Below are 12,416 nucleotides of genomic sequence, written 5' to 3' on the forward strand. Positions count from 1 at the left end.
GCAAATGTGACCACAGTTAGGGTGGTGGGGGTGGGGGTGGGCGGGGAGGAGTGGGGGAGGCAGTATAAGAGTATCTCACAGACCAAGGTCAGGTTCTCTGAGGAGCGCACTTGCTCGGGTGTCAGTGACAGGCTGTGGCGCCAGAACCTCCCTTCTCTCCTCCTCACCCCCCTCTCCCCTCCCCTTTCCACCTCCTCTCTCTCCTTCCCCCTTCTCCTGTTCCACGCCGCCTCCCGCCACCCCTCCTCCACTCTGGCTGTTCATTTGGGAGAGTGTCCAAGACTCGCTGGCGCTGGCCCTTCTGCTAGTCCTGCCTCCAAGCCTGTCCATCATTTCTCACTCCCCAGCATGCTCCTCGACACACCTGGGAGCGCGAAGAATTTGGGAACACAGAAGAGAGTGGCCAGAGGAAACCATTCTGTTCAGGTCACTGGTGTGGGATCTTAGTGCAAAGTTGAAGTTCAGATTTTGGCGCTTGGCTCCGCAGCTAGCTGTGTGCCTTCAAGAAGGTCGTCAAACTTCTCTGGACTGGTTTTTCTCATCTACAAAATGAAGAGGGTTTAGTACAAATATTCAAAGCTCTTGCATACATTTTATTATTTTAAGCTTTTAGTTATAAAGTGATTTAAATGTGCATGTTATATGTACATATATGAAGAGTAAACGAGCTTATTCTATGTATCGCCCAGCTTTGTATATTTGCTATGATTGGTCATTAATTTTTTATTCAAGACAGGCTTTCTCTGTGTAGCCCTGGCTGTCCTGGAACTTGTTCTGTAGACTAGGCTGACCTCAAATTCAGGGATCCATTTACCTCTGCCTCCTGAGGGCATACTATCACACCCAGAGAAGATCAAAATATTTACTAGTGTGTTTTCATGTTTTCATGTGCATGTGTGTGAGTGTGCTACACACACACACACACACACACACACACACACACACACACACACACAGCGTGTGTCTCTATGTATTAATGTTTTCCTTTCACCATGGAATTTGGTGATCAAACTCCAGTCATCAGGCTTGCTTAGCAAGTGCTTTTACCTGCTGACCCGTCTCTGTGGCCTCAATTATCAGACTTGCTTTATTTATTTGGTCACATGCTGTAGAACTGATTTTTTTTGTTGTTTTTTTTTTGAGACAAAGTTTCACTGTAGCTTTGGAGTCTGCCTTGGAACAAGCTCTTATAGATCAGGCTGGCCTCGAACTCACAGAGATCTGCCCTCCTCTGCCTCCAGAGTGCTGGGATTAAAGGTGTGTGCCACCACTGTCTGGCTTGTAGAAGTGATATTTAACATTTACAGTTTCCAGTGCATAGCAATAGCTCTAAGATTTTCCAAGTGCATTCACATCTATACTTTAATTCTGATCTGAATGTCTGCAGACTCTGAGTAGAGCCTAAAAGATGTTAGGAGAAGAGGGCAAAGACAACAATCCAACCCTTGAACAGATACGAATGTGTTCAGAATATACCTGGGAAACAGCAAGACAAGCGAAAAGCAGTGAAGTTTAAGAGGTTTGGAAACCTGCATGGCCAACTGTCTTGAAAAAGGGCCCATCATTTTATTGTGAAACCCTGAGCTTCGTGTACTGAGAACATTCCTTATATGCTCAGCCCTGACTTGGTGGGCAACACTTCCCATTCCAGAATCTCACAGTAAATTTTTTCCTGTTTACCTCCTTCCTCCCTCTTTATTTTCCATTTTGAGAGGGATGCCATTATGATGCCCAGGCTTCTCTTAAACTTGTGCTGTTTCTGTTCCTTCGGCCTCCTGAGCAGTAGGGAGACCCAGATCCTTTTCTTCTTCTCCTTTCTTGTTATGTTGTGGAGGGAGCAGTGGTGGCGGTGGGGTGGTGGGAGTGATGGAATCCTGAGGCCAAGCCTTGTATGCTTGGCAACTGCGCTACCCGTGAGCCACATCCCCAGACCCTGATTCATTCCTGGAAGACTAGAACGATCAATTTGTAAGCCTTCATCTCAAGAATCCCACTCTTTTCTTTTTTAAGATTTATTTATTTATTTATTTATTTATTTATTTACTTATTATGTATACAACATCCTGCCTCCATGTATGCTCGCATGCCAGAGGAGGGCTCCAGATATCATTACAGATGGTTGTGAGCCACCATGTGGTTTCTGGGAATTGAACTCAGGACCTCTGGAAGAGCAGCCAGTGCTCTTAACCACTGAGTCATCTCTCCAGCCCTAAGAATCCCACTCTTCATGAATGTCCTCACTTCCTCTAGTGGGTCAGGTTTCAGGCAGCTGTCCTTCGTGTCCCCATTTCCTACGCTGTCATGGAAGCCTTCTTGGGAGGTAAGTAGAATTAGCTTTGCCATTTCTAATTTTTTTTTGGTTGGGTAAGAAATATGTAACTGGTTCTCACAATATTTTTAGTGTGGTCATTCTTCAGGTGCTGGGCAGGTGAGCATTCTTCTTGAGACTTGCTGGCTTTCTTCCCTGGTGCATAGTGCTTCATCCACCAGTGTCTTTTACTGGTCCCACACCAGATACTCAAGTCACACAGCTGATCAAATCCACTCTCTAAAGCCTTCCTTCTTAACCATCAGCTCAGGTCGACGGTATACATACCCCAGCATCCCATCTGCTGTCTGTATTATCCAGCAAGCAGCCCCTGGGAATGTGACAATGACATTTATTTTTGGAAAGTAGTATGGAGACTCCTGGCCAGGTACCTAAAGCTGAACCCATGTCCATGGTAGCAGGAGAGGTTTTATAACCAGAAAGAGTTTTTATAAAGGTCACAGGGAGATGGGCACACCTATATGACCTTCGAAATACCTTCACACCATTTCTTTAGCTTTGAGGAACTCTGCTTGCATTGTATGGAAATTGACATCAAATGGTGTCAAAGATCCTATACACTTGTAAAAAAAATTGGCAGTTGGGGGGAGAGCAGTGTGTCTGGGTGGAGTGGAGTTACTGCCATGTCTGGTATCCCTGTCATCACTCAGCGGTACCATTGGCTGTGCTGTGCAAAGCCGAGGAGCATTGTGACCCAGAGCACCATGGGGTTACAGCAACCTCTCCTTTCCTCCACTGTGGGAGGTTTTTCCTCCTAGGTACTTGGGTATCTGCTTCCGAGTCACGGTCCTTGGTTAAAGTGATGGGGTGAAGCTGTTGAGTGAGTCTTGCTAGAAATCTTTTAGGCTCAGCTGAGGGAGGGGTGGGGACTTGAATGCTGTCACCAAGTGTTTGCCGCGTGTCCTTGCTGAGGCAGCTCCTAGGTGACCTTGATGACCTTGATGACACCCAGGCTTCTAGGATAAAAGGTTAACTTTGAGAAAGTGGCTGGTGACTAGGTCAGTGATTGGGAAGAGTGGGAGGATGTGGTATCGTTTGAGGAAGGAAGGGGACCAACTGTTCACTTTTTCTCGGACTACTTGGGGAGCTGACAATACTGTGGCCTTTGTGGTACGCATTTCCTGTCTCCTGGAAGATCGTGAAAAAGCACAGTAGGCAGTGTGTGCGTCACACTGAACCCTGAGTCCTGTCTCAATGCCAGCTGGGAGCCCGTGGGCTTTGCCATCCCAGGGTCTCTTGTGCCAGAATCTTCTTACCGAGCACCCCATCACTTGCTTCTCATCCACACTATTGCTGCCCACATCATCCTAGCCCCTCTCCTGAGCTGCCGTCTCCCTCGCGGATGCTCATTGAGGTCAGCTCTGTTCTGGCTGTTGCTCATTTGCTGTCTTTTCTCTCTTGTCAGCGATCCCAAATCCACTGTAATTGAAGGGTCTGAGCAGAGATAACGCACGCTTTGATGAGTCACGTTTGTTCCTGCTTTAATTATCCCTGTGGAACACTACGGATCTACTTTTCACTTGCCAGCTTTGTGACCTAGCTCCTAAAATACATGCGATTTTTTTTTTTATTCTAGACTAACAACTAGAAAGAATGTGGTGATAATAGGTTCCCTGAGAGTAACTGCATGGCAACTTTGCACACAGGTGGCCCAGGGACAATGGCCCTGTCTGAGTCCTTCACAGGGCTCCTGATGCTGGTCTGAGTCACTGGCTTTCCTAGAGAAATACGCCATTGTTTTTTTTTTTTTTTTTTTTTTTTTTTTTTTTTTTTTTTATGTGTGTGTGTGTGTGTGTGAAACCTTGAACTGACATTTTTCTTCCCCCAAGTCCAGGATCTTAAACACACCTGAAATCGCTCTACCATACTGAGCTGTGCCTCTGGCCTCAAAATGATGTTGAAAGATTCAAACCATTCTTCCACTGAGGAGAGCGTTTGTTTCTGAGAGCAAAGCAAGAGGATCCGACAATGCTGAAGCAGAGGGAATATATTAAGTATCATCAGCACAAGGAAGGGTTTCTCAGAGTAGGCCCTGAAAGGCTGCAGAGTTCTAGAATATGATTTCCCGTGACATATGCTCTCTGTGGAGGATGGACGAGGGGACACAGCTGTCCCACCAGCTCTGCCCTTCGTGAGTTCTTGCTCCATAGAATCTGGCAGTTGTGGGACATGTCCTGAATTCTCCCGTCTCTTGTGTTCACTATTCCTAACATGTCCCCAGGCCTGTCTAAATGCATCAGAGACCTGTCCATTTTCCTTCTTCAGCAGACCAAGTCAGCAGTGGGGGTCCCTTGGCTGAACTCCCCTGAGCCGTGTCTGTGTTCTTCGGCTCTGCCCGCTCTTGGTGTTAACCGGTCCTGTAAAGCCATGGAGGGCTCTAATTCTGCTCATCTCTGCTATGTCCGAGCACTGTGCTTGGTGCTGGAAATTCAGTTGCTTGCCCCTGGAGTTTAGTCTCTGTATCAGGAAAAGACAGATGCTTGAAGAAGCAACCATCATGAGTGTTGTGCGATAAATACAAAGACAATCATGAACAAACACGGCAGGGACCCTGCGATGCTCTGTGGTTATCCTGACTTCCTGCCAGTAGGCAGTGACATTTAACTGGAGTCCTGAAAAGTGATGTCAGCACACTGCCATTTAGAACCTTCTTGTGTATGACAGCCCTCATCATGTTGGGATGAACTTTTGTAGTGACAGTTGACATATCAGGTCTATTGAGGGATGCTGCTTTTCTTGAGAGGGGTGTATGCGTCTCTTTATCTCCCTTAACTCCTTCCTCCCATTGTTGAGTTCAGGGGCTCTGGCAGCATACAGCGCCTTTACCCAAGAGAACGGAGCGCCACAGGCCAAGATTCAAAATAGAATCAAGAGGGGGAGGGGACAGGAACTCTGACTGCCAAGGGGAACCTGAGATAGGAGTTTGGAGCAACATATGACTGAAATGTCCTTGCTAACTCAGCTTACCTTTGCCTGCCCCCACCTTTGGCCACACAGTTTATCCCGAGGAACAGTCTCCAGATAGCAGGAAAGGAAGATTAAAAGAGACCGATTTCTGATTGGCTCGCAGCATTTCTGTGTGAGAGCATTTTCTGCTGGGCATTTTGCATGGCTTGCTTGGTACTGGTGTCCACTATCAGGCTGGTACTGAGGTAGATGCAGCCACACCGCAAGGCCCTGGAAATTCGGAGTGAGGGTGAGCCAGGGGGTGGCAGGGTACAAAGGACCAGCTCGGGCTGGGTTCTAGGTCAGGCTTTCTTGTTGCACTGTGTGTACCACCAGTCTAACCTTTGCCTCCCTGTGCCTCAGTTTGACCTGCCAGCAATGGCGAAGGAATCATTAGATGACCCATGGGACCCGGCCCACCTACGTGACGCGTGTTTGGCTCTTATGTCCTCAGTGTGGCAGATTGATGACCTTTACTGGGTGTGAGGATTGACTTCCCAAGGGTGACCCACTCATCTCCCGTGCTCATCTGTGTGGAACTTCAGGGGGAAAAAGGGGTGACTGAGTGACGGTGTAGAGAAGGCTGCCCCTGTGCCAGCTTCTGCCAGGGCAACAGACCCCAAAGTTGTGGACTTGTGAAGTGTAGGGTTTATTTTGGCTCAGTTTTGGAGGTTTCAGTGTGCGCTTGGTTGTCCCTGTCGGTTCTGGGTTTGAGGCAAAGTGGCACAGGTCGAAACAAGTGACAAACCACACACCTGATAGCTAAAGAGCAAAAGAGACAGAGGGAGAAACTGGGGTTCCACAGTCCCATGAGGTTGTGCCCCTGAGAGCGGAGACACATACTGCTGGGCTCCACCTCTTAGCCTTCTCCCTTTTTGCATTCCAGATGCAAACTATAGTACTCCTACCATGAGCAAAGTGTCAGTGGAATTCTGAGGATTTTCATAGACCACAGAGTTCCCAGAAACTTCACAGAAGTTGTAATTTTACTTGCATCTGAACACTACCCTCTGCACCCCAAACCTCTTAGCTCCCTCTTACTCTGAACTTCCTGTGCCTTGAGTAGATGGTGGCTGCACCTACCTCAGTACCAGCCTGGTCGTGGGCATCCAGGCCATGCTAGCCATGCAAAATTCCAAACAGGAAACAGAGACCAAGCCCAGGACCTGGCTTGTGGTAGGCAAGTTCTCCTTATGTAGCTTTGAAAGTTTTGCTTGCTCTCTGAGGGTGCGCCCTTAGAGTCAACTGGGCAGGTGGCTCTGTGAGATGAGAAGAACCAGGCTAACGTGGATGGAGTCTCTATTCTGACTCCTACTTTTCATCTATTTCTTTTTTTTAAATTTATTTATTTATTATGTGTACAGAATTCTGCTTCCATGTATGCCCACACACCAGAAGAGGGCGCCAGTTCTCATTACAGATGTTTGTGAGCCCTCATGTGGTTGCTGGGAATTGAACTCAGGACCTCTGGAAGAGCAGTCAGTGCTCTTAACCTCTGAGCCATCTCTCCAGCCCTTCATCTATTTCTTTTACTTTGTTATTAACATCTTGATTTTTACTATGGAAAAATTTAAACTTCCAGAAGAGTAGATGGGTATAAAGCCACCCATATATTTATTGCTTAGGTGCAAAAGTTATCATTTTTGGCTGTATTTACTTATCTCCTGTGTTTATTAATGTGTTTTAGAAGCTGTGAGTGTAGCTCACTTGCCTAACATTTGAAGGCTCTGGGTTTGATCTCCGATACTGTTAAAAATCAAAAAATAGTACTTTAAATACTATTAAAGTTTATTGCTAGGTGCTTCAGACGTAATTCTAGACACTGAAAGCATTTTCATACTTAACTTCATTTTTATCATTAAAATTAATGAGCTTTTCTATTTTGATTTGTTAAAGTTATAATTCAGAGTCTGCGTGGTCCATGTAGCCATTCTGCTTCTAATGTGGTTTTGGTACGGCACAGTTTCTGCTGCCACTCTTCTTTCTCATTAATTGGGAGAGAGTGTGTGGCTCAGCAGTGGATTGCTTGCCGGTTTTCCGGGGGGAGGGAGAAGAGAGAGAGAAAGGACAGAGAGGAGGGAGAGAGAGAGGCTGTTAGTAGTAGGGAGGAGGAGGAGAGAGACTGTCAGGAGGAGGTGGAGAGAGAGAGACTATATCAGGAGGAGAGATATTTATTCATTCAAGTAAGATTGAGGAGGGCATCAAGGAGACCAAAAACCCTGAGTCATGTGTTGGTGGCTGCAGGACACTCTGCTCTTTTTCCCATGTTTTGTTTTTGTTTTTGTTTCTTTTTCTTCCTGCATTAACCCTTCATCTTCCCTGGGAAGACCTAGAGTGTTCTGGAAGGAAGTCAGAAGACTGGAAACCATACAGCACCCTCAATAAGTGGGGGTGGTTGTCATATGATGGTGACACGAAGGGACAAACTCAGAAAGCTGAAGTTTGGGGCTACAGATGAGACCAGAATTTAAAGGAGGTGATCCAGAATCAGGTTCCTTATGGGCCTACGCTGTGTTCCCACAATGTCAGGTCCTTCCTGAGAAACCACGGCTTCTTGCTGAATGTGTGCTGTAGCTTTGGGTCAATAATAACATATGTGTGGGACTGTTGCTTTGTGTAGGGTGTGCTTTTCTTAGTCCTAAAATGGAAGGAGACAGCCCCACAGCAAAGTGAGCTTGCCTGTGAGCTCTGACTCCCTGCCTGCACTCCCAGCAGGTGGAGGAGGAGCTAGATCATGCCATATGATGATAATGGTAAAGCCAATGTCAATCACAGCTAAATGCTTTTTTTCAGATGAGGAGAGTTTAAGTGACTCAGCCAAAGTCACACAACACAACAAATGAATTGTGAAGCCTGGGTGTGGGCAAGCCGGGAGTGAAGCCTTTCACTGGGTGTTGGGAAGTACTGCTGGGCTGCAGTCTGTAGCTCTGTGCTCCGTATTGGTGGCTTCGAATGCCTGCACACTTTTCCTCCCAGTGGCAAGGGCTAGCAGAGTGATGGGGAGAGTAGGGACTCAGTTGCAAAACCAAACCAGGGAGCAACTGGTCCTGAAGTCTCTGGCCCTTGGAGATGGTCAAGGCGTCTGCTCCATTCCTGTGCCCAGAGAGGCTTCTGGGTTCTGGATTTCGATGCATACACTGCTTGTTTCCTCAACCAGCTCTGCTCTCCGGAGCTTCTGCTCCTGGCTTGGGTCACTCAGAGCTGGAGAGTGCCACATCAGGTCATGGATAAGAATAGAAACCTACAGACCAGGCACATGCTTCCCTGCTGGGCTCTGCCAGGTATCACAGGACAGAGTTACCCCATGTGGGCCACTGCTTCTCCACAGATGGGCAAGAGGTGGAGGATGAGTCCATTTTTCCAGGAAATTTGCTTGAAAGGGTTCTTCATACACACACACAGACACACACACACACGCACGTGCACACACACACACACACACACAGCCCTTATTCTTAGGTGCTAATGCTAGAATCAGTTAGACAATTGAGGTTTTAAATCAGAGCAACTGAGTTAGAAGAACACTCAAAAGCTGAGATTTATTTAATACTTGGGCTGACCTAAACAGCAAGGTAGATAGTGGTGTCTCCAAAAATGTTCATTTCTCAACATTCAAGAAGAGCCTAACTTGGCCTTGATGGTAAATAACTCATTTATTGTTTCCACATTTATAGCCATCATACTGACTGTGTCTATGGTGGTTCCCCTGTGACAGTACCGGGCTCTGTATGCACACCCTGTGTTTGATATCTCAGAAGGACAGTACTTAGGAATTAATGTGAATGCTGGCGCCATGTGTTGAAAGGTCAAGGTTAGTCTGTTGCTATCTTTGACTTGTTTGGAACAATGTCCTGTGCCAGATGTTGTGGTGCCAGGCACCTGGAACCCCAGACACACCCTGGTTATGGGGTGGTGCAGCTGTAGGCTCGAGCATCCTGATGGTTGAATGTGCGGAAGAGACAGCCTTTAGATGTGGGGCTTCGGCCCATGGCCGGCGACTCAGGTCCTCTGACTTTGATGTGCCCTGTTTCCACAGCGGGAATGCATATCAGTCCACGTGGGTCAAGCTGGAGTTCAGATTGGCAATGCCTGCTGGGAGCTCTTCTGCTTGGAACATGGCATCCAAGCAGATGGGACCTTTGGCACTCAGGCCAGCAAGGTCAATGATGACGACTCCTTCACCACCTTCTTCAGTGAGACTGGCAATGGCAAACATGTGCCCCGGGCTGTCATGGTCGACCTGGAACCTACGGTAGTAGGTGAGTAGCGGCCAAGGGCTCTGCTGCAACAGCAAAGTGCAGGGATTGGGCTAATGAGAGGGAAAAGAGCTGAAAGGTGTGAGTGAGCCATGTGACTTCCCTCGGGTCCTTGGGGGATTTGTAATAGGGGTCAACAGATCCTGCTAAGCTGTGCAGAACAAAATGCTTCTTAAACCTGCTGAGACAAGAAATGGCCATGATTGTTACTGATGGTACGGAGATAAAAGGCACAAAAAGCTCTAGAAATTGTTAGAAACCTCTCAGTCAGGTGGTGGTGGCGCACACCTTTAGTTCCAGCACTTGGGTGGCAGAGACAGGCGGATCTCTGTGAGTTCAAGGCCAGGCTGGTCTAGAGAGTGAGTTCCAGGACAATCAGGGCTACACAAAATAACCCTGTCTCAAAAATCCTCTCCAACGGTCCATTTCCTAAAGCATAGGTTTCTGACCATCGCTGTAGTCTGGCCTCGGGTATGGTCTAGCCTTGCAGCACTTGACAGTCAAGGTGGGATGAGGGTAGCCACATTCACAGGTAAGAGGTGCTGCAACCCTGCTCCTTCTGAGTTAGAACCACGCACAGGTGGAGTCTGGCTTTCTCAGGACAGGGCTCCTGAGGATCCAGATCCAGGTGGAGGGAAGGAGAGAAGGGGAGGAAATGGTTTTGGTGTTTGGTGGTCTGCTCCTTCAAGTCTCTTCCTCCTTTCTAGTTCTGCTCAGGGGCTTGGGCTTGGTTAGTGTGCCCTTGTCCCTCTGGATCTCTGAGTCATTGTTCTAGGGTAGACCGGGTCACTCCAGCTGAGTCTCATACTCAGATGAGTGGGACAGAGCGTGTCTCCTGGAAATGGGGATCTGAGGGTCCTGTCTCTTGACAGATGAGGTGCGGGCAGGAACCTACCGCCAGCTCTTCCATCCCGAGCAGCTGATCACGGGGAAGGAGGATGCGGCTAACAATTATGCCCGTGGGCACTATACGGTGGGCAAGGAGAGTATTGACCTGGTGCTGGACCGCATCCGTAAGCTGGTAAGCACAATTGGGCAGGGCAGAGCCCATCTGGTCAGGCTTGGACTCAGGTGGGTTAGAGGCGTGCATCAGCTGGCTGCAAGAATGGCCACTAGAGTTCTTGGGGGGAGGTTCATTGGTTGGTGCTGGGGTTCAGATCCAGGGCCTCATCATGTCAGGCACATGCTGTACTGCTGGCTGTACCACTAGGCCTCTGGTCATGTTTCAGAAGGAACAGTCACAGGGATGTACACCTCCCCCAGCCTGGGTATACTGGCCTACCCTGTAGATGGAGTTAGAGTTAGAAACATAGGTTAGTAAAGCATTGGCTTGGAAGAACCAAGGGAGAGATTTTATTACACATTTGAGTAGTTATGTTTACTCTATAAGTGCGAATTTCACACCTCCATTTGCTTTCTAATAAACAAGGGAGGCATTTCCCTTGTATTAAATGCAGGAGTTTTGGGCTGGGGCAGTTGGTGTCTTAAGTTGGGTTACACTACTCAAGAGTGCTAGAGGCAGATTCTATTGAGTACTTAGTCTTTAAAATAGGTTTACAAAAAAATCAACCACAAAAAGAACAAATCCAGAGAGATCAACTGTGGAGCCTTAATGACTTTCAAATTTTCCTGGGAGACATTAACTGGCTATGGCACACAACTGGATAAACAACTCATGGACTAAGTAATTTATTTCAAACCTTACAAGGTGACAAGGACTTAACTAGTCCAAGAAAATTATCAGCTGAAGCTGAAAGAGAATTGACTGTGGCAGAGAAAAAAAATTACAGGATGCACATGTGGGTCACTTGAATCCAGAGCTTAATTGTAGCCTAGTTATTCTACCTTCTACCTGTTCTCCTACTGGAATTCTCCCCCCTCCCTCCCTTCCCTCACTCTCTCTCCCTCCCTCCCTTCCTCCCTCCCTCCCTTATTTTCTCTCTCTCTCTGTCTCTCTCTCTCTGGTTTTTGAGACAAGGTTTCTCTAGACCTTTGGAACCTGTCCTGGAATTCACTCTGTAAACCATGCTGGCCTGGAACTCACAGAGAACCAATTGTCTCTGCCTTCCAAGTGCTGGTATTAAAGGGAGTGTGCCACCAATGCCTGGCATGCCTACTGGGTTTTTAAATAAAATTTATTTATTTGTTTGTTTATTATGTATGCAGTGTTCTGCCTGCATGTGTGCCTGCACGCCAGAAGAAGGCACCAGATCTCAGTATAGATGGTTGTGAGCCACCGTGTGGTTGCTGGGAATTGAACTCAGGATCACCGGAAGAGCAGGCAGTGGTCTTAACCTCTGAGCCATCTCTCCAGCTTCCACCCCCCCCACTGGAATTCTTATGCAGAGAGAAGATAATATTCCGCAATAGATATTTTTGTCAAACAAACAGAATAAAAAAAATCAAAGACCTATATAAAAAAGATTTCTGAATTGATTCTAAAAGGAAAATTGAGACTTCGTCAACCAACAGGAATAGACCCAACAAAAATTGTCATACCTTTTACCAATGCTAAAGTTTCCTCCTTATGGAATAAAATGAACACTGGCAAAAAGTTTGCAATAAATTTTTGGTAAAGATTAAAAAAAAAGAGTGCTAGAGGCTGCGGAATTAGGATTTGAATCAGGCTGGCTTGACTACTAAACTGCGTTGTGGGTTACATCACTTTCTTTATAAGCTCTCATTTCCATGTGATGGAAAAAAATTGACAAGACTAGTGGTGCCCAAAAGTTCAGAACCACTGGATCAGATGATAATAGCTCACATCCTCTGTGAGTCTATAAATTTTCTTAGTTCTGCCAGGAGTCAACATGGAGTGCTTACTGTAGTTCTGCCAGGAGTCAACATGGAGTGCTTACTATAGTTCTGCCAGGAGTCAACATGGA

At 47.1% G+C, this 12,416-nt stretch overlaps 1 protein-coding gene across 2 annotated transcripts in view; it reads left to right on the forward strand.

The window, feature by feature from the left end:
- Tuba8 (tubulin alpha 8) overlaps window positions 1–12,416 on the forward strand; it is a 17,634-nt gene that overhangs the window by 1,266 nt on the left and 3,952 nt on the right. For both annotated transcript variants that reach the window (XM_005365155.2, XM_005365154.2), the window contains exons 2-3: window positions 9,312–9,534; window positions 10,404–10,552. In XM_005365155.2, coding sequence (XP_005365212.1) covers window positions 9,507–9,534; window positions 10,404–10,552 — 177 coding nt within the window. In that variant the 5' untranslated portion in view covers window positions 9,312–9,506. The remainder of the gene's footprint in view (window positions 1–9,311; window positions 9,535–10,403; window positions 10,553–12,416) is intronic.

This window comes from Microtus ochrogaster, unplaced genomic scaffold, assembly GCF_000317375.1.
Source record: "Microtus ochrogaster isolate Prairie Vole_2 unplaced genomic scaffold, MicOch1.0 UNK1, whole genome shotgun sequence".
NCBI lineage: Eukaryota > Metazoa > Chordata > Mammalia > Rodentia > Cricetidae > Microtus > Microtus ochrogaster.